This window comes from Polyodon spathula, chromosome 2, assembly GCF_017654505.1.
Source record: "Polyodon spathula isolate WHYD16114869_AA chromosome 2, ASM1765450v1, whole genome shotgun sequence".
NCBI classification, from domain to species: Eukaryota; Metazoa; Chordata; class Actinopteri; order Acipenseriformes; family Polyodontidae; genus Polyodon; species Polyodon spathula.
Window position 1 is genome coordinate 86,668,693 of NC_054535.1, and position 23,210 is coordinate 86,691,902.

A 23,210-nucleotide genomic window follows, 5' to 3' on the forward strand; every position below is an offset into this window, starting at 1 on the left:
CAATTGCTTCTTTTCAGTCATCAACCAACCAGCTGGTTGCCCTACTGACTGACGAGCTTACATTCAGTAACATGTTTTGCTGCTGATGTGAAGTGACCTGGAAAATGGAACATGGAAACTAAGAACTTTAACCTAATGTATTACCAGATTTTATGTTTTAAAATTAAAATACTTTGAGTCATGTCAGAAGTGCCAGCCAAATATATAGGTCAAAATATTTTATATTTACGCCATTTACTCTACTTAACCTAGGCTACTTGATGATAACTTCATGAATATCCATATTTTTTGTTTGTTTGTTTTTAGACCACATTTGGTTCAGAAAATAACTTATTTCTGCCCTACACAAGACTTTCTAACTCTACTTTCCTTTAATGATAATAAAGAGAATCACATTTAATAGTCTTTCTTAAATTGTATTTTTTTCCACTGTCACATAGAAATATTACTTTAACATATAATTTACAAAAGAAAGCTAAACTCATAAAATTCATAACTGTACATGTATTAAAACAATCAGTATCAAATGTTTTTCAAAACAATACAAACAAACAACATTCAGTACCTTAAAGTCGGTATTTGTCCAAATATTACAAATTACTCTAGCCATATACATCACAGATGTATATACATCTGTATCACAAAAAACAATAACACAACCTGACATGAAATTAATAATTTCTTGTCTCTGTGACAAAAATAAAAGACGGGTTCAATAAGCCAGTGTAAGAATGCCCAGAGCCCAGAACAAAGACTCATATGTTTTTAAGTTGCTGTGTGAGTTCTGTATATACAATACTGCACCGCACCTTCATTTTTAATACTACTAATAATAATAATAATAATAATAATAATAATAATAATAATAATAATAAAACAGTTCAAGGTGGTATAGACATTTGTAGAAACCTCTGTGCAATCAACATATTGGTAACCATGGAAAAAAAAAAAAAAAAAACTTTTTAGCATGTGAAAACAGGCTTACATAAATAAATTAAATAAATAAATAAAAGTGCTGTGAACAAACCCACAGTACTTGTGTTTTACTTGGACAGCTTTGTCCTGGGCTTAGAAACCATTTCATTGACAGAGAAATTATACAAGAGCTTTAATTGTGAGGCACTCTCATATCACATTTCACTGTATTTCTCACTGCTGTGGTTGCATGAGCCAACTGGAACATTCTACTGGTAGTGGGAAATGCTATATTCATATAAAATTACATTTCTATAATACCATTTTACTGTCTACATTTCTAAAGTAACAATGACTTCAGTCAAAAGAGGTTTGTTGAGAGATAAGCAGCATCATTAGATTACTGGTAATCATTTCACCCCCATAAATACAAGTAGAAAAATAATTTAGCCCTGAGGCTGCTAAGTATCACAACATTACAGTATTAAACTTTTTCACACAGTATATAGTTTTGATGTCTATAACAACCAGTAGAATCTTTGGTACCAACATTAAGGGCACCTGTTTTGATTTAAAACATCCTAAACTGATTTTGCAATATGTCTAAATAGTTTGTGACCTGTGACTTCTTCAGTGGTTTTATTGCACCATGCCAGCACACCTGATACACTCTTTGACAGGTGTATGGATGTGTATAGCCATGGTGCATGAAGCACACAAAGGGACTTGTGTGACTTTGTTTTATCCAGTGAAAGGTTTGCCACACAAATCACGCTCACTCTTGAACAGTTGCTTAGGGCCACTGCCACAAAGCTCTTGCTGGCATCACATATGTTCAGCCCGCCAGAGGTTCTGAGTCTGCCACCATTCATAACAAGAAGACTGTGTACTGCAATTGATAGCTAGCTGACAGCATATCGTTTTGACCTTCTGAAGATTGTCAGGCATTATTTTTCCATACGCTTTCCTCAAACAGACAGCTGACAAGCAGCCTTTTTAAGTTTGTGTTTCATTTTGACAACCACTTCACTTCAATCGGTCCATAAGCACTTTTATTTTTAAAATTCAGATACCTAAACAGCTAAACACTCAATTGTGTTCCACGACATCTTGGCACTTTTATTTTTACATTCACTTATGTTTTTTTATCTTCATTTTAGCTGTCAGCACTTCTCAAAAACCTCCTTCCAACAACAGCATCACAGTTAATAAGCTAAGCCTTCTATTGCCTAGTAATGGCTGGTTAAGACTTCCACCACTGGGGCTGAGCACAGATCCCAAAAATACACTTCAAGGCTGTGCACACTTGGAAGTTGTCAATTTCAGTGCACCTTTATTGTGTAACATCTTTAAGGTTTTAAATTCCAGTGGCATCCTATGGGGGCTTGCATTTGAGAAATAGCGGTACTTGAGTTCATCATAGTAATGGTATTTAACCGGTTTTCCATGGGAATCCTTTGGAAATGGCCAGAAGCCATAAAGATGAATCTCATCACAAAAGCGGGTGGCCATGGTGTACATCAGAAGTCCAGTACTGGGTCGCTTGATGTTGATTTTATTTGTCAACCAGTATCTGTAAAACAAAGATAAAACATAAATCAATATACAGGGTCACTATAGGAGGCATGGTGTGGTCCAGTGGTTAAAGAAAGGTGCTTGTTACCAGGAGGTTCTCAGTTCAATCCGAGCTCAACCACTGACTCGCTGAGCAAGTCACTTAACCTCTTTCTGCTCTGTCCTTCGGATGAGACATAAAACCAAGGTCTAGTATTAATTACTTATTTAGCAGATGCTTTTAGCCCAGAGGTGAGGTGAGTTAGGAGAGACCAGTAGGTTCTGTATGAGATTTGTGAAGCATGAAAATCAAACCAAACAGAAATATACATAAGAAAGTTTACAAACAAGAGGAGGCATTTGTTCCATCTTGCTCGTTTGGTTGTTAATAGCTTATTGATCCCAGGATCTCATCAAGCAGTTTCTTGAAGGATCCCAGGGTGTCATCTTCAGCAGCAATACTGGGGAGTTGGTTCCCACAGTTCTGTGTGTAAAAAAAGTGCCTCCTATTTTCTGTTCTGAATGCCGCTTTATCTAATCTCCATTTGTGATCCCTGGTCCTTGTTTCTTTTTTCAGGTCAAAGTAGTCCCTTGGGTCGACATTGTCAATACCTTTTAGAATTCTGAATGCTTGAATCAGATCGCCGCATAGTCTTCTTTGTTCAAGACTGGATAGATTCAATTCTTTTAGCCTGTCTGCATATGACATGCCTTTTAAACCTGGAATAATTCTGGTTGCTCTTTGCACTCTTTCTAGAGCAACAATATCCTTTTTGTAGCGAGGTGACCAGAACAGAACACAGTATTCTAGATGAGGTCTTACTAATGCATTGTACAGTTTTAACATTACTTCCCTTGATGTAAATTCAACACTTTTCACTATATATCCGAGCATTTTGTTGGCCTTTTTTTATAGCTTCCCCACATTGTCTAGATGAAGACATTTCTGAGTCAACATAAACTCCTAGATCTTTTTTTGTAGTTTCCTTCTTTGATTTCAGTATCTCCCATATGGTATTTATAATGCACATTTTTATTGGCTGTGTGCAGTACCTTACACTTTTCTGTATTAAATGTCATCTGCCATATCTTTCCAGTTCTGAATGCTTTCTAGATAATTTTGAATGACCTTTGCTGCTACAATGGTGTTTGCCACTCCTATTTTTGTATCATCTGCAAATTTAACAAGTTTTTTTTTTTCTTTTTTTTTACTGTTCTAGAATCTAAGTCATTAACGTAGATTAGGAATAGCACAGGAACTAATAGTGATCCCTGTGGTACTCCACTGGTTACCATCTGTCAGAGGAAGGACAGCAAAAGTCCTCTTGGCACACGGAAAAGAATATTTTTTTATTTTTTCATTTTTTTTTGCTGTGGTGCGACACATTTGCTTGTCGCTTTGCGCCTGGTGTGTAGAGGCCTGTACTCTTTTTTTTTTTTTTAAAGTGTAAACACAGTAAAGCATTAGGAGATGCACTGCCTGGCATTTCTATCCTACTGGAGTTAATGGGGTTGAGGCCTTTATTGACCATTTTACCCCACATAACCCCCTTACTGACTAAATATCTTGGCATTGTTAGATAGAGCAAAATATTTATAGTATATATTAATAGGCAAATATTTCAATCACAAGGACATCTTAAAAGGGAATATAATCAATTTCCGAGATGGGGGGTGGACTTTTTATTAAAAAATATAACAAAATTATATTAATTCAACATTATACTGTGATACAACATTCCTTTTTAAAAAAAATATTGTCAACTGAACTTTGCAAACCAGCTTTACTAATAGCTCTACTAGGATGTCTTCAGGGTAATACGGTAGACTGGTATTATAATAGTATCCTAATGGTAGTTTTCAAAACCTAACACATTAACAAATCCCTTGCAGCACATGGCAATTTAACTGGCCTATTTTCTGTCTGGCTGCTTTAATTGATTTATTATTATTACTATTTTTGCCTCTTAGACACATACATTGACATTACTGATGATGAAACAATAACTGTGATTAGCTGATTTAGGGTAGCCAACTGGTGCTTTGGGTATTGGGCTCTGCTATGGTATTCTGTTTGCTCAATTATTTGAATCCGGGATTATTTTAATTTTACTTGTCAGCATGTGAAACCTTAGGCTTTGTATGATAATGCGCTCTTTTATCATTACTGTATATGTGTGCATTGATTTCTTAGTAATTACTTCTGTGCAAACACAGTACAAGGGCTGAACAAAAATTGGCACACATTTTTGGTAAACAAGCCGTGCTACACAAGTTAATTTGTTTTGAAAAGAACACCATTCACATTTTTTAATACCCTACTGTACATTCATGGTGGGGATCAATGCAGCTGACATGTTTGTTAGTATAACAAAAACATGCATTCAAGTAGCAGCAAGAGCAAAGCAGTAAGAAAGTCAAGGTGGATAGGGGTGGGGAAGCTTGTTTACCTACTCATATGACTAGCTCTAGGGCATGGTTTAGCTAAAGCTAAACTAGTGAAGGATGTAGTTCAATAAATTATATTTCACTTCAACCTGAACATTACACTCAGAAAAAGGTGGGGCTGCATTTATAAAAAAAAAAAAAAAAAAAAAAAAAAACGTGGCTGTTGTCAGTAAGGCTGCCAACTTTAAACACGTAAACATTGAGTTTACTGGTAATAAAACATTTAGAAAATATATAAAACTATAAACTAACACTAAGCAGCTGATAAGTCTGTGTCACTAATCTCTGATATATTTTTGTATTATGTTGGAGTCGCATACTGACTCAATGTCAACTCGGTTCATTATTAAACTTTTTTTTTTTTTTTTTTTTTACCTGCATATGCAAGCTCCTGTGCAAGGCACCTGACCTGACTTCCTGCCAAATGAATACTCAGAGGCTTACCTGTGGAGTGTAAACCAGGGGTGCATTACATTCTGCCACCATGTTACATTGACTTATTTTTTTATGTTTTAATTTCTTAGCAACCACAGATGATGACAGTCAGTCTGGACTGCTCACATGATCCACCCACATTCATCCACACACACAGGAGAAAAAGGTTGTGTTGTGTTGGAAGTGGTGAGGAGGCTCGATTAGTAATTTAGCACCAGTAAGCTCTCTGGTGCAAAACTTTCAAAACAGTTTAGCACCAGTTTTCAAAACGATTTGCACTCCTGGAAATGATCTTGCTTTATATCATGATAGAGTCAGTGTCAACATTTTAAAATAACTATTCTTCTCTACTCAGAAGAGAAAAAACAGTATAGGAAAAAGGCAGGCGAAGTTCAATTAAGAGCTGTTTCAAATGATGATACATAACCAACCTCCAATAGGATCACTCATAATATTTAAGAAAGCCCATTTTTGCAAACAATATTTAAGTTAACCTTCAGCTGGTGTGTTTTCAGGACCATGCTTTATGTTAGTTAGCCTTGAGGTTTTCCAAAGACCTGGTTGTTCAGTTCACTCAACCAGCTTATGTGAGGATCCAGATCTTTTGGGCATAAGGCTCATTGTGTGAAAATGTACTGTAGGTATCATCCTTGCCTTTTACAGTTAGCCATTCGAAGATACAGTATAGGAACAGATTCTCAAACTGTTTGTAATCTATCTGACTAACTGAACTAGGATACAAATAGTGTTTTAGATTTAATTTGCAAGGTTTTTTTAAAACTTATTTAGATCAGGTCTTTTGTATATAACAGTTGCATCGTTATACAACAAAAGGGAGTAAAAAATATACAAAGTTCATTATGAATAGTTTAGGAAATTGAGCATATCATCTTTTTAGCTCTGGTACAAGAAAGCAATATGAACTCTGTGTATTCAAAAATAATTATTAATAGTGATTGTGTGCATATGCAATTCCAATATAAATTGTGAGTCACCCTGTATCTGAATTTTATTTTTTTATATAACCTTTATTTAACCAGGAAAGTCCCAGTGAGATTAAAATCTCTTTTTAAAGGGGACCAATACTATTGGGATATGCGTGCCTTACGAAGGTAGGTATTTGCTGAGCATTTTATGTCACAGCTGCCGACAGGCTCCTCCATGGAGTGACTGCCTCGGTCCTGCCTGCTGAGGGAATAAGTAGTCGCTCCGCGGAGCTCACTTCCTCTCTTGCATCAAACCCGCGAATGCGAGTGACGCGACCTCGCAAGGTTTGTTAGGCATCTTCTCTTTCAGGAGTCTGTCACAACAGCAGCTGCACTGTAAACCGCTATTAAAACAGAGCCAGACAGTTTTGAAAATCCTCTACTCTGTTGTCAGATATGCTCACATGGTGAGGGAATCCACCGGAGACCCAAGAAGACTGTACACTGCACCGGTATTTATTGACTCTTGGCCTCGTTGAGAATGAGAGCCAGTCTCGCTAGATTGTTTGTTACTGTCTCAGGTCTAGGATGGGGCAAAAGTCGCGAGACCTGAGGGACATTGATTTATCCCTAAATGTGTATTTTTTTTTTTTTTAGCCAACGGTCATTTTCATGAAACTTTGCATCTATGCGTGTATAATACCTTTGTTTCCAGCCCTGTATTTTGTAACTGCATTCTTTACAGTATCCTTCTTATCCAATGTAGCACAGCATTGAGAAAGTATGATTTTTGTTTTTCCCATCTTCCAGGAGTTGAAAAAAGGTGTGTCTTTCATGTTCTGTAGGGTACAGTATTCCACAATCTAGCAACCCACAGGTATTGCCAAAAGAAAGTCTGTTAGCAAAGCCATTGATTTTCAGTCTCCTCCATCTTTTCAGAGTTAACTGTAGTGCCTTGGTATTTTCTGTTACTAACTGTAGGCACGAAACTCAGCACACAAAGGGACCATATAGGTTTGGTGACAGTACCACTCAGCACACTCAGAATCCAATGAAAGTACACAGTTTTCCAAGGACACATCTTTGTTATTCAGCCACTTACCCTCTCACTGCATGGACGAGTCTTAGCGATGGATAGGCGGTTCTCACTTTTAATTTATTCTTCAGGATCAGCTCATTAACCCACTCCACATGTTTTTCTCCACCTTTCACCATGAAGGCAGGGATCCAGAGGACACTACCGTTCAGCATGGCCAGCCTCTGGACAAATTTCTCTCTGTCTGATTCATTCTTAAATCCTCCATACACTCGCTGTATAACAGAGGGATTCATGGTAATGAAATCGGAGCTCATTCCCACATCTTCTGCAAACTCCGAGAGGGGTGCCAAATTACATCTGGATAAGACAGACAAAACAGTAAAGTTTTAGTTTAATTTAGTATACTAAATGGACTGCATATAAAGCCTGGGTTTAGATAAAATATTAATCTGTAGTATAGGTGCAATCAGCAACCAATTTCCTGATCAAATATTAGACAGGTAATAATCATCAATAATCCATGCATGAACACTTTAGCATTCAGAAAAAAAATGTGTCGACTCTTCAGTCAACACAACATGAAAACATACATGTGCATATTATTCTAAATATGCACAATAGAATAGAATGACACCTGTTTTATATTTGGAGTTCTAATGAACGTAACTAAAGGGTAAAGATGATATATGGTACTGTAACCAAACAATGTGTTCACACAACAAACTGAACCAGCTGATCCATTCCAACAGCTTACAAAAACCCACCTTATTACAAAGTCATGGCTGTCAATTTCATTTCCACATCCACTGTCAAGAAGAATCCCTGAGTTGCCAACCACAGCACAGGTTTTGAATCTCCTGTTCTTCATTGGCGACACCTCTGGCAGTAGACTGTGTAAACTATGTGAAATGTTGAGTGTTCGACGTCTCTCTAGTACATAGTGGATTACATCACCGGGCTTAAAGCTGCTTTTGACAACTGAGACATCCTTCTCTGCATCAAGAAATCGAAGAATATCTTTCCTGTGTGTGAACAAACAGCATGATTCAATTCTATTGCATACAGCATGATCAAGTTTAAGTTTTGTTTTTTGATAATTAAAAAAAAAAAGAATTATTGTAAGACACCAAACAAGTGGATGAATCAGATTTCACAAAAAAAAGTACCCTTTTTGCACTTCTTGCAGAATGAGTGACAATACAGGTAAAAAAGTGATCTTAAATGGATACTTTGTTATCTAAATTTGACCTGTAAGTTTATCTGTTCTTTCTGCTTAGATCATTTCCTACTACATGGTCCAGCGAAATTCCTTCAATGCTGATTGGAGGGATGTGAGATAGGAAAGTGCATTAGTGTTCCGCTGTGCAGAGAAGCCCATAGCTGAAGCAGTGTAACACTGATATCCGCTTGGTATTTTCATGAGCAATTTGTGTTGGAATAGTTAGTAAGCATAGCAAATAGTGATCTAAGCATAAACAACGACAGGGAATCATGCAGAACAATATTAGGAAAATGTACTTCAGAAGGCGGGGGGGGGGGGGGGGGGGGGGGGGGGGCCAGCTCTTTCTGGAACTTTAACAAGCTTCTAAAAATGTTAAAAACAGAGTCAAGAAACATGACAACACAAGGGGTAACAAAAAACACATAATCACATTTATAAAACACACACCAACATCAATTAGCAGCATTACATCCAACGTAGGTATGGTACCTAAAATGATTATCCCTTTTGCCTTAAATCTAAGAGAGACCATTATTTGTTAGTATTTCAAATGAAAATGAAAAGAAACGCTTTTCACCCCTCCTGTTTTTGCCCAATACATGAACGTCAGACAGAGGCACTATTGTAATTTGATATTTGCAGCCCCCTACAATGTGTTTTGCGATTACTTGTTTTTCTTGGATATATGATATGCCTCCCAGTTTGTGGCCTGTCATTGACAGATTGTGTCTGGTTAGAGCGTCTCGCCAGGTTGAAATTGCTGGCTGAGAGCACCCAATACGGCGAGCCACAGTACGCTGTCCTAGTCCAGCCTCCAACATGCCGATTGCACGAAGGCGCTGCTCTCGACATATGAAATTTTTTCTGTGATTTTTTATTGCTTTTATTCAAGCTTGCAATTCAACAGCTGAAACTACTCCATATCCAGTGTCCAATCAATTATCTCACTAAATAGGTGATTAAGTGCATATGCTTCAGTCATAGTCACTCAAGCATGTCATGTCAAGGATGAATGATCGAGTGATTGAAAAGAAATCAAAAACATTGTCAATGTCCATCATTTATATCCCTTATTTATTTATTTATTTTTAATAAATGTGTTATAATAGTGATGTTTCCTTTGATGCTCGGTATAAAATGTATGCAAGTGGTTGTCAAGGCAATATTCAATGAGTGAGAGAGAAATCAACATTGAGGTGGGAAGATAATACCGATTCAGCCCCTGGACACAAAATAATAATGATGTGAGTGAATCAGCATGCACACAAACATATTTTGACTGAAAGTACAATAAAGATCACAAGAAAGACCTAAAGAAAATACACAATTAATATATGTACATCATACTGATATTGTTGATTTTACTGCCGTTATGGGAAATGTATGTTAATGTCCTTGTTTGCTAAATGAATTAGCATATTGTATGTGTAGTCTGTGGCCATCATCAGACGCATCATAACATGCTAAAAAGTGTTCCAATATGGTCATTCAGTCATGATCTGCAAATACACCTTATATTAAGTAGTTATCAGCTCAGACATGATCTATAGTCCTCATTTGTTGAAAACTATTTTTGGAGACTTGTAGAGTAGGCTGAGACTATAATAATAATAATAATAATAATAATAATAATAATAATAATAATAATAAACACTGCTTTTTAGTACAGGAGATCATGATTATGTTTCCTAATCTACAGTTACATTAGTTGTTTAAGGCTGAAAAGGAAGGTTAAACTCAATGAAATGCTTTGTTGTGCATTTTTACCTGGGTACTGAGATTTTTGGGGGAAATTTGTTTTCAGATATAATAACAAAGCAAGTAATCAAAGAGTGAGTAATAATACCATAGGACTCAATGTGAAAAAGGACTTACTGATCAAGGCTTTTAAATATATTGTGACGCAAATGCTTATCAATGTTTACAATGTTAAACAAACATGGAAAGTACTTATGTTCCTAACAGAGAGTTTGAGTGGGTGCGGCAATTGTATAAGGAGCAGAGAAGCGGAGTGGTGTGGTTGCTTGAGCGGACATTTCCGGCCTGCACCTTTACAGCACTGAGAAGAACTGAGCATGGTTATATTTTTCTTAAACACATGTTCGGCCATGGAGTTTGCACAAAAGTTTTTTTTAAAAAAGGTGACAAATACAGATGCAGTCACTTCATAGTATTTCCCATCATTCCTATGCATGTTAACCATACAGTTTGCAGTTTCAAACCAAAAATTAGGCACTTTTACATTTTGCAGACTTCAGAATTGTATTTTTTTTTTTTTTTTTTAAAAGTGCTTTTTTAAAAATTATATTCAATGTGATTGCCGTTACACTTTAATTCATTATGAAGGCAAAAATATATATTTTCTCGATTGTGGAGCTGCATTTGTGCCGTATAAAATGTGAGAAACGTCAGCAGTGTGTCCATCTATCTGCAGTTACTACATAGTCTTATTGTTCTTATACAGTTATGCCCCAATACAGCACCATGACACGGTTTATATTTTCTGCACTCTTAAGGATAGTTCATACAAGGGTGATCCATTAGCCCTGTTGAGTCTCACTCATATGTGTTCATATTGGTTTGGGTTGCTTTGAGATGCCTATGAGAAATTCAGATACAAACTAGCCCAATATAAAGCTAATTTGATATGAATCATATGCAAAGTTTGCAATAGGTGAGTACACTTTACACAACATCGTATGAACCTGTTAAAAACCTGTTCATTGCAAGATGATAATTCCTAACTTTTACTTTATTTTCAATGTACACTTTTTTTCAGTACCAGTCAATAATAATGAGAAAGCATCTTCGAAAAGAATTAGATAACTTCTATAAGCACTTCATGTTGGCTTTTTTCTTTGCTGATTATAGCTGGGGTTTTCTTTTTTTACTTGGCTCAAGCAATGCGATTATAATAAGGACGATTAAACAGTATTCCTATCTGAATGTACATTACAGCTTTTCTTCTGCAATCAGCAACCCAGTGGGAGAGCTAATTTATTTATTTAAAAAAAAAAAAATGTAATACCATGTGTGAGGAGTGTGCCTGTTTGGCCGGGAGCGAGGGAGTGGAACGGGAATTTCAAGCAGTGGAGCGGAGCGAGGATATTATGAGCAGTGAGCGTAACTCACATTCTCTGGTTCCTAATATATAAGATATTAGATGTTGTTTTTGAGACCATATTACGAGGGCTCTAGTTTTTCCACTGTAAAAAATGGCTCATTTCACAGCATTTCACGGTCGAAAAATAGGTATTTCACAATTAAACATAATATTTATTAAAAGCAAAAATAAATAAATAAAATAGCGCTGTTACATTGAAAATTTATCATTTTCTCTAGACTTATTATACAACAAATGTTCTTAAATATTTACATGCTTACCTGAAAAAACAGTAAATGCTAAATTGTAGAATATTTAATTTCGTATGTCCACCTTTTAAAGACATTCTATTTTCACCATCAGTGAATTATCAAACTAAATGAAAACATAAATACATGTAAAAATAATGACAGACAGGTGAAATGTCCCCTACTACCACTGAACACAGAACGTTCTTTATCAGAAATATTTTCGATCTTTGATGCAGCTGGTATCTTTTTCGTTGAAGACATTTTAAAGGAATGCTTAGATCTATGCAGTGTATTCAATCGTTTACCGGAAGCAAACTAAACCTGCTGCCAGGTTCCTAAATGCAGCTAACAAGTAGTGCATCAATAAAGCAAATGTTTGCTGAGTTTATTTTAAGTGATAAAAAATATATTTACACTATTCTTTCAGAAATGGGAATTTTCACAGGAAACTACATACATCACAGCAATGGGTACATTTAACAGAAATCGTGAACTCTGTGATAACCGTAAAAAAAAAAAAAAAAAAAAACACAGCCTTACATATTAATACACAAAGATGGATGGTGTTATTGATGCGATAGGTTTTGCTATTGCATATTAATACTCTCATTTACATTCATAGAAAACATGGAGCAGAAGATGTTTTTAGAAGTCTGGCAGCAACATATGTATACCTCAGGTGCTATCACCACCTGAGCAAAGCGATAATGCTAGAAACAACAGAAGCATCATGTTTGCAGGAAACCAGAACACTTGATGGATGTCATTATTAAGTTTTTGCCACATGTCCAGCGAAAAGTAATTAAAAAAAAAAAAAAAAAAAAAAAAAAAAAAAAAAAAAAAAACACCCTGTGCAGCAATATTAATTATTTTTATTATCTATTTATTTTTTTGGTGGTTTGACAAAGTCCTCGCCTCCAGCTCATTGCACCCTTTAAAAGGACGGACCCAGGTACAGAAACTGCAATTTTAGCGCGGTTGCAGACGTTTATTTATTTATTTATTTTTACAAACAAACAAAACAAAAATCTCACTCCACACGGTGCTAAACTTTTCAGTTTTCCTAGCTACAGTTTCGGGACGGCTAAGCCGTTTCTCCAACAAAACCTTTCTTTACTTTCTCTACACAGCACACCGCACACACTCTTACCAGCTGCCTGGTGGTCTGACTAATGGAGTTTCCAGCTCCTTTTTTTTTTTGTTATGATGTGGCTTCTCCCACTTAGCACCAATTATTCCAATTCTCACGTGGTTTTGGCAGGGTCAGGAATTAACCCTGTCCCTGCCAACCACCACCAAAACACCCAGACAATTCACTGCCACAGTGGGTTACTATGAGTTCAGTACTATTTTTCTGCATGCTATTATTTTGCTATTTTTTTATCTTCTAATATTCTTTGGACTAAAATAAACCCAGTGGCATCCCACCTAATGACCTAAACAAGAGCGTTAAACACAGTAGAATGTGTAAGATGTTATTTACGCATTGGTTTCCTTAGCAAGATATCTTTTACATGGTAATATCTACGAGATATCTCTGAACATGGCAATTATTGTCATTTCAAAAAATGTTTTTTCAAATATTTGTGCAGTTGTGGATATTCATATATCAGCTTATATTTAAATGAGAGTTCTGTCTAACACTACAGTAATTGCTATTACAGCACATAGAGCTGTGTGTTTATTGTAAAAGAGTACTTGAGCATGAGGTATTTTGAAATAGCTTGTAAGATACAACATGCTGCTTGCAAAGTATTGACACAACTAATTATAACACCACCACTTCCTGAAAGAGGGGACCATTATAGCTGATCTCCACAGAGTGGGGGTGAACATCCATCCAAGTTGTAAGCAAATAGCTTTTATAAATGCTTGTGGGTGGAGGAACGCAAGAACTAACAAGTGATTTAGTGCAGTCAATAAATAGGATCCCTCTGGTCAGCTATAAATATAACCCGTCTCTGGGGTTGAATGTGTGGACACAGGTGTAATAAGCATTCCATTTGTCTCAGAGAAAGATTTACATGCCCATCTGGGGATACTATTCATCACAGGAAGACAATCAGAATTAAAAACCCTAATGTTTATTTACCCTTCCCTTCAAGGCCTTGAGGACTTCTGGGTCCTGCACAACAAAGATTGACATAAATTGTTTCTGTGCTACAAAGGCAAGAAAGTGAGAGCAAAATAATCTGTTGGTTTTGTGAAATAGGCAAACTACTCCTGTGAGCAAGCCTACTATAAAGCCATTATCCAAAGCTCTTGAAATACTGGCCATATCAGAATAAAACACTCCCCCAAATGATTTATTTCACTGTATGACGGTTTAGGTCTTTCCGAATGCTCTTATTAAATGTGATAGAAAGCATTAACATTGTAAAGCAGAACTTGGTGTCAGACATGACAATTATGTGAAGCGCAACACACCTTTAATTTAGGCCCTGCAGTAGACAAAAGGCTTGCCCCTGACATGTCAATGTTTTGTGTATTTCATAAACAATGAGATGTAAATGAAAAAGAAAAGAACACAGCAGAACTGCCCCGGTATGTACAGTTAATTCAACACATATTAATAGACTGCAATTTACTGTGCCAGTTTCATTTGCACATCATACAGGGTGTAATTTGTTGTACTAAAACGTCAGAACAGAGCAGATGTTCACATTGGGGGGAAAAAAAAGTTAATTTAAATCTGGGTAATATTTTTATTTAACTTAAAAAGGTCTAGACGAAGTACTTCTTTTCAAAGTAAAAGAAACTAATGATCTTGAATGTATTTTTTAAATTGTGTTTTCTATTCTCTCTAAACCACTGTGCATAAATATTTCATTTCTGTTTATCAGCTCAAGGGTTGGTATAGTACAGCTCTAAAATTAACATGTGGCTATTGAGAGCGCTCTGTGCTGCTCATGAACTCGTCGTATAATTGAGTACTAAAATCATCCATCCATCATCTGTAACCGCTTAATCCTATAGAGGGTCGCGATGAGACGGAGCCTAACCCGGCAGACACAGGCCGCAAGGCAGGACTACACCCTGGATGGGACGCCAGTCTATCCCAGGGCAACTAAGGGGCAATTTACAGAGGCCAATCCACCCAGCCAGCAGGTCTTTTGACTGTGGGAGGAAACCGGAGTACCTGGAGAAAACCCTCGCAAACACGGTGAGAACATGCAAACTCCACACAGACAGACTGAGGCTGGAATCAAACCCTGGACTCTGGAGCTGTAAGGCAGCAGCACTGACCACAACACTACCGTGCCGTCCACATATTAAAATCAGTCTTTCTCCATTTTTAAGAAATATAAATGCTCAGGTAACCATAAATAATCACAATACTCATACTTTAATGGTTTTTGTTTTGTTTATTAGGCGCGGCTGCATTTTAGTAACAGCAACAGTGGCTGCTTGAATTTGTTTACAGTGTCTGATAAGAGTTCATCTAGACTATCCTGTCAAAAATGGATACACTTCTTAATTGCAAAAGAAAAACGAAGGAAGAAAACACAAAAGCAAAAGGTGCAAAGTGACAGATACAGAGTCCCTTTGGATCATTTTTATGGTGGTTTTAATAAAAAGTTGTTCATTGTTAGTTATTATGGTTTTACCTTGAGGTTAATGTTTTTGATATGATAAACATTTTTAAAGGCACACCATTATTCTGAGATGGGAAGTAAATGGTAATGTGATAAACATTTACAGTGCACAGTATTTTGGATTATTTATACTTTGCCAAATAGAAAATTAATATGTGTGCAAACTGTTATGACATAAATTATTTATTAAATGGGGAGACAAATATGTTAATAATGTAATGTAGCCTTTTATTGCCACTGTGGTACCATTCAGTACCATATTTGCACCATTCCATTTTAAATGGGTGCTTGAGCTGAAACCTCCAAACAGAAGGGATACAATTTTTAAAAAAAAGGGTTGAAAACCACTAGTCTAGATTACTTCCCATTTTATATGAATTGGTTGTCTGTTTGTTTTTACTATATGTTTATTGTTAAAAACAGTTTAGGTTATATACTATAGATAGTAGCAGCATAACTCACAACTAGAACTTTTGACTGCACAAGACAGCTTAATTGATTATAATTTTCAAAGTTAAACTGGCAGCCTTTCCACGCAAAGGCAACATACACAGTACAATTTGCAGTAGCCTACAGCTTCTTTTTAACAAGTGCAGTGCAGCATAGAGTTCAAAATAATATTGCAGTTTCCATAACAGAATCCATATATTCTTGGATTATAACCAAATGCAATACAAAAAGAGCTGTGGGAGGCTAGAGGCCTGTGATAAAAGACAAAGAGGTGGGCACAGGCAGATCAAGGGTCAGTATTTTCACTGAGAACCCTAAAAGCTTCTGAAAGCTCCTTGACTTTATTGTAGTTCTAGTGCTGAAAGAAAGTTCTTTTGAAATTTAGCAACACAGATGCAATGTTTTTGGAATTTGTAGTTCAAGCAGAACTCCATACAATACAAAACAGCTTTCATATGGGTCGATTCATGAAAAGGGATTACCAATGTGTGACATTATGACCTATTTTTTAAATGCTAAATCAAACAAATGTTAATTACAACACTTTAGCCTTAAGAAGAATCATGGTGTATGCTGCAAGATAATCTACTTCCTGGAGACTGAGGAAAATGGGTACAATGTTTCTGGAGTTGCTTGTGTACCAGAACACAAAAAAAGTTATCAGCATCCCGCAATTCTTCCTAAACTGCTGCCACTTTCTAAAGATGTTTTCAACGATAGGATTGCTGTAAATATGGTATGGGCATTTAGATACAGTTTACATTATTTGCTTCACTGCCCTAGTAACAGTTGTAACACTAGGTAGATGGTGCTAACAAGAATACCCTGAACTATTGAAAATGCAGGTTTAACTATGGACTTTTAGATCTTTTTTTACAATGTTTTTGAATGGAACAGATTTGGATACAACATTTTATTTGTTACCACTTTTAAAGCCACCTCAGTCGGGAAAATAAATGGCACACACCATGGCAATTGCTCAAAAAGAAAAAAATAAACACAGAAACAATGTAAGCAGATGTTTTTTTTATGACAATATATGTTATTTATAGGTAAAACAGGCATTTTAGTATGTCACATTGTGTGTTTTGATAGAGATAAGAATTCAGATATGACACATCCTCTGACTTTCACTTTATCTTATTTATCTATACAAACACCCGTTACTGATTTAGAATTCTAACTGCAGTCCTGTTGTGTTTACTAACCATACCTTGGTAACCCCTTTTCATGAAGCGACCCATATACAGTAGCATAGAGGAACTCATAGAATTTAGAGAAGTACTGCTGTAATGAAATAGGTCAAGCAAAGGTTTCCACTTTAATATAAAAAAAAAAAAAAACATTGCAATAACTTTACAGAAATTCAAGGGCTGTGGTAATGTGAGCCACGAGGGAAATTCCTCCTCTCTTCTGAAACTACTTCACTGTCAGACATCTATGGTGTCAAACAGACACGCTTCCTTATTGCTTTGCAGAACACTGGAACATGCAACAATTAGTAAACACTTTCTGGTATGTGCTCTCAGTACTCTGGCTCCCCAGGGACTTGTTATTTCTACCCACCAAACAGGAGACATTTTGTTTTTGGCAGCTTTCTCCTGATCATCATTTTCCATCAAACTCTTTTTTGGCCTAATAACGCAAAAATGTAAATAATCCTTTTCACAAACAGTTGAAAAAGTGTTCATGGTCTGCAAATCGAAGTAGGCTTTAGAACAGCAGTCATTAACCATGCCTCTCATCTGTGCTGAAAGATTTTCATTTTCAATTCAGATGTAGAGGAGGGAGACTTTTGTTAATTTAAGTGCTTGAGAGGCTTTGTGGTAAAAATTATTTTTAACCAGCCCTGGGCAGTGAAGTCTGTTGAACAACAATTAAGATATTTGTAAGGCTTTATTTAGTTTTATCCTTTTGTTGTTATTGAAGCAAAACATTTTCCTTTTTTTCCCACAGTTTCAACAGTCTCCTAATCACACAGCTTTACATTAATTGTAAAATGAACTTTCACTCTTTCAAAATGGTTGCAATATAAAACATATCAAATAAAAATAAATAAACAACAAAATTGAATGTTGCTTGGAAACAGCATTTTGAAATAGAAGGTTAAACAGTTAAATGCTGCCTACAATTTTAGTGGATCAGTGTGGCAAAGTGGTTAATAGTCTACAGGTGCAGGTGATTAAAGAACAGACAGACAATTGTAATCCAGTTGGAAAGGTTTGTTTTTATTAGTTGTTTTTGTCCAGTGCCTGACGACAAAACAAACAGGAAATAATAATGATGGTAAGTAATACAGCAGCGTGTATTACTTACATTTATAATCCCCCAAGCTGGTCCCCGAAATAATAGTCCCGTTCTTGTATCCTCACATTAAACACAACACACATACACAAGTCCGGTTAGTGCATGAATTACTGATTGTGGTGCAATACAGTTTTACAGTGGTACAAGTGAAGTGCTGTTCCGGCCTCTGGCGACAGCTCCGGAACATCTTAGCCATCTAGTGAACACACACAACAATAGACAGTACAAACAAACACTTACTAGTTATTTCACCAACAGTACAGCTCCTTCCAGGTCAATAACACAACCAAAGCAAAGGAACAGATACATCGCTTTGACCCCTATTCATACTGTCAATCATGATCCCTTGATAAATGATTGCAGCTGCTTTTTATGATCTGCAGCTGCCACATCATTTGCCCTCTGGGTCAATGAGTTAGTGTACCAAAGCTCTGTCTTTTCTACAAGACCAACTTCCTTTTAACCCTCGGAACGAAGTGTCAGGTCAAGTAGTCCAGAGTATTCTGTTCCTGTTATTTAGTGCCCTCACAAGTCGGGAGGGAAATTTACCACCAAGAATCATTGTCTTTCTGTCACAATCAGTTTAAAGCTTTGGCATCAAAAGATTCCACCAGTTACTTCCAGGCAAACAGATTCTCTCTCAAAAGTATTATGTTCTCTGTTGAGTTCGAATTTGTTTCCTGCACTCTGCAGTTATGTTAGACAAAAGGCGGCAGTATTTTCAGTTGCTGTAACCAGTGCTTTCACTGTGATGAGGGACAATGCTTTAAAACTTCTTCGGGTTGATTTCTAAATTCAAGCAGCACATTATCTGGATCTTTTCCCTAAAGCAGTACTTCAGCTGAACAATTGTGATGCATCAAAATCAATATACTCTTATACTGGTTTATTAAAAAAAAAAGAATACAACCGATGCTGCTGTAATTCCAACTGAAAATCAGTCAGTAACGTACAGCATTTTCAAAGGGGTCGGTGGAGTGGGAAGTGTAAACCCTTACCATATCTTTCTAACCAATAATCCAATTCCTTGGTATGTCACTGATAGGATTTGCACTACCAACTGAATGGAAAAATGCATTAATTAATATTGAAATATCCCTGTATAGTATATATTCAAGTGTAAAATCTTTGTCTAAATACATAGTTTATGATTATACTTTTGAACAAGCAGAAGTTAGAGCATTGAGTTTGCTTGCAGTTGAAGCTACAGCTGGCAGAATTTCTATTATTTTACCACCACTTTACTGCCATCTATACACACTGCCCAACAAACTTGGCAGGCTGGAGTTAAGCAATTCATTTTCTGAAGATAAATTCATTCATTTATGTTTCCATAGGAACAAGGCCAAAAGTATGTCCCTTCCAGTAATATATGGATCTTGTATTCCATTTTGTATTTGTCATCATGACATTACAGGCAACATTTTAAAGGTATTTTACATCAATTGTCATTAGAAACGAGAAACCCAATTTTGACCTTTCATATCTGCACATCACATACAACAGGAAGGACAGTATAACAGTTGTGTCATTCCAGCTTATGCACGCACACACAGATTTGCACAACACTCTGCTCACATTCCTAAAAAGCCTTTAATTTCTTTTCAAAACACTGTCTACATTTCTTTGAATGAGAGAATTACAGCAAATGAAATAGTAATAATTGTCTTTTCTCAGTCCCGCACTTAATAACACACAAAAACACTAATGTTTTTTCTTTGATACTTCTTTTCTCAATTTTTATACCAGTAAGAAATTCCTAATTCAAATGTTATCTTTTGAAACCCATCAACTTACAGTAAACAACCAATGTTACCAAGCAATTGAACCCTGGACATAAGTGCCTAGCTTAAAGTAAGGAGTGTTCCTGCCTGGATTGGTCGAGCACCTGGCTTATATTTGTAACTGAAAAGCAAGGAGGAAAACATCCCTCAGCTTACTTTCCTCCCTAACTCTGGAGGAGTGCAAATGCACAAGAAGTGTTAAAGTGCGGGGCCAAGCTCTCTAGTGAACACGAAATAAAAGGCTTGTGTTTATAAAATGTGCGCAGCATGCTTTTATAAAGCACTGTCAGACCACGGCCTAAAGCACAGTAAAAGGAAAGTTTAAGCTACAGTTATGTAGTGGTTTAACTATACCCTACTGAAGTGATATGAGTGAAAAGAGAGCTCCACTCATTTACACCAGAAATGCTGTTTGAGTACACCTGTGACAGATGAAAAACAAACCAATAAATATGCACTTAAGTATGGTAGTGTTGTTTAGAAATCTCTTAATTTTTAGGGGCCTGAATTCCAGTCATGATACCAATGTACAGCATAGCACAAACACAGTAAGAACAGATTCCTGTTTTGGGACATACTTTAACACATGTTTTGTCTCATCTAATTAGGCTAGAGAGGACTTTTTTGTATGTGTTAATTAGTTTTAGAGTAATTCTGTACCAATATTGTATGCACTTTATTAAAGGAAATGTGAGTCTTTTGTTACAATTCTCATCAATTAAAAAAAATAAAGCTTACCTTATCTCCAATACCAAGGAAGAATTAATTTTCCAGCCTTCAGCTGAATGCTGGAAGAGTGCAGGTCTTCCCCTCCCACTGATTTTATCAGAACTATTGACCATTAGTCTAGTTGAACTGAGGTCGCCATTACTGAAATGCAGAAAAAAGAAAAATAAATTAAAAGGAATACATGCGGTAAGCCTATATATTAAACAGCAATGAATGTTTCACTTTTCCAATGTTATAAAACAAAACACCCAATCTGGAATTGTATTATGTTCTTCCTCCAGACAAACAACAGTCACAAAAAAACAATAAGTGGTCTATAAATTGGGACACAGAAAGGCCAAATTGTTTTTATGTACTAATATTTTTCAGACATATAAATACATTACTGCTCTCAATCTTGTTTTCAACGTTCTGTGAACCAATCTTTAATGACACGAGGTGTTCCCAGCTGTGCCATCACTTGCACCATCTGTCACAAGTACTATATAAAAGGTTTTGCAATATAGCAGCTACTGATTAAAAATCAGACTTCATGAGCTGCCCGGCATACTTTAACTACTATTAATGTCCTCCCATTTCTTAACAAAATCGATATGAAATATGCAGCATCTTGTATGCTGTTGCATTTCATTTTTGTACTTGTCTGTACTGTATGTTCTCCATTTTCCTTTTTACCTCCACAAATAGATTATATATAAGTCTACACCCCCTTGAACTTTTTTCACATTTTGTTGTGTCAGTGCCTCAGAGTTTCATGCATTTAAATGAGGATATTTTTTTCCCCACTTATCTACACACCATACTCTACACTGTTAAGGGGAAAAAAAGTTTTTGTTGAGAAAAAAATTATATATTAAAAATACAAAACTGAAAGATCATAAATGAATAAGTCTCCACCCCCCTGAGTTAATACTTGGTGGAAATACCTTTGGCAGCAATTACAGCTGTGAGTCTGTTGGGATAGGTCTCTACAAACTTTGCACACCTAGATTTGACAATATTTGACCATTCTTCTTTACAAAACTGTTCAAGCTCTGTCAAGTTCCTTGGGGAGCATTGATGGACAGCAATCTTCAAGTCAAGCCACAAATTTTCCCGCTGGCTGGTAGGGTCCTCTGTAGCGGGATGGGGAGAAACAGCCTGCCGGGTTTGCATTCCTAACCCACGGGAGTGCCAGAGCCAATGCAACGCTCCCTCCTGAATTCCCAAAGCATAGGCCAACTGCGTTGCACAGCCAGGATGTGAACCTGCGCTCCCCTGACTGTGTGAACAGTTTTTATTCTGTAAGGTTCTCCTGTCCTATCAATAGCAACCCTGGGTAAATGTTGTATGCTACTCTATGCTCCTGTTATTCGCAGGTGGTGTTGAAATTGTATAAATGAAAATGGAGTCTTTGTTGCTTTGGAAACTAAACTGTATTCATTATCCCTTTGCTTCTTTCAGGAGCCCCTTTCTATCAAACAGCATCAAATAAATTGTTTTCCTGCAGGGTTTCCCAAAGAAACCTATACAATATGATTTAAAATGGCTATCAGTGTAATCAAAACATGCTGTCTAACAGACACATAGAGGTCCCCAGGCTTTAAAAAATGTAACATTTATGCCAATTCGATTTTATAAATAAAATAATATCAAGGCTGAAATTATTGTTTAATGAAGCGCACTGCTTGTGTGTTAATCCTATTGGCTAAAAAATATATATATCCAGGTACTTTTAAGGTATGGTGTTTTTTTTAGTCAACCTTCATCACTGCCACCGCCTCTCTTTTTCAGTCTAATTTTTCATAATTAACACTAATCTCATTCAGATTGTTTTGTCATCAGGGCTCTATGCATTTTTTTTTTTTTTTAAAACAATTTTCAGTGTAATCTGTGTGGCACTATGAATTTCATTACACACCACTGTCTTTCTGGAGAGAATTCCCCTAACCAATCTAGAACAAAGAAAAGGCCTGGAATAACACAGCCTCCTACTTACACTCTATTAAACGCAGTAGATCCGTGTACTGTACATAGCATTTGACGCACTCACCCTTTTTTCAATTGGTAATATAGAATTTATGTGGTTGTTCTGCCAAACACAAGTGTGCAATGTACATGGTCTTATTGTACATTTCACCCTACACCCAAAATCTATTCTCTTTAAAATCACATACTTATCTTTTTTCTTTGTTGATTCAGCTTGTTTTAAATATCTCTTTGTCAAGTTCTCCCACTTTACACCAGCAATAATAATCACTATTTAAAATAATGAAATGTATAGATAGCTATGTATAGATGTGCCCAGACAGGACTTGGAACCTGTTCTGTTTACATTGTCTTAGTATTTCATTTCTAAATTGTTTGATATCATATAATCATGGTCTCTATCATCCTCAGGGATTCAAATAGGTCTGAAAAAATGCTGATTTAATAATGGACATTGCTGTCTCCCTAAATCCCTGGACACTT

The 23,210-nt window shown here is 36.3% G+C and overlaps 1 protein-coding gene across 1 annotated transcript in view; it reads right to left on the reverse strand.

Annotated features, from left to right (window-relative positions):
• Positions 1-432: 432 nt before the first annotated feature.
• st8sia4 (ST8 alpha-N-acetyl-neuraminide alpha-2,8-sialyltransferase 4) overlaps positions 433-23,210 on the reverse strand; it is a 30,954-nt gene continuing 8,176 nt past the window's right edge. The window contains exons 2-5 of the mRNA XM_041233192.1: positions 20,769-20,900; positions 8,082-8,339; positions 7,381-7,674; positions 433-2,488 (exon numbers count right to left, since the gene is read on the reverse strand). Of these exons, the coding sequence (XP_041089126.1) occupies positions 2,206-2,488; positions 7,381-7,674; positions 8,082-8,339; positions 20,769-20,900 (967 nt within the window). The 3' untranslated portion in view covers positions 433-2,205. The remainder of the gene's footprint in view (positions 2,489-7,380; positions 7,675-8,081; positions 8,340-20,768; positions 20,901-23,210) is intronic.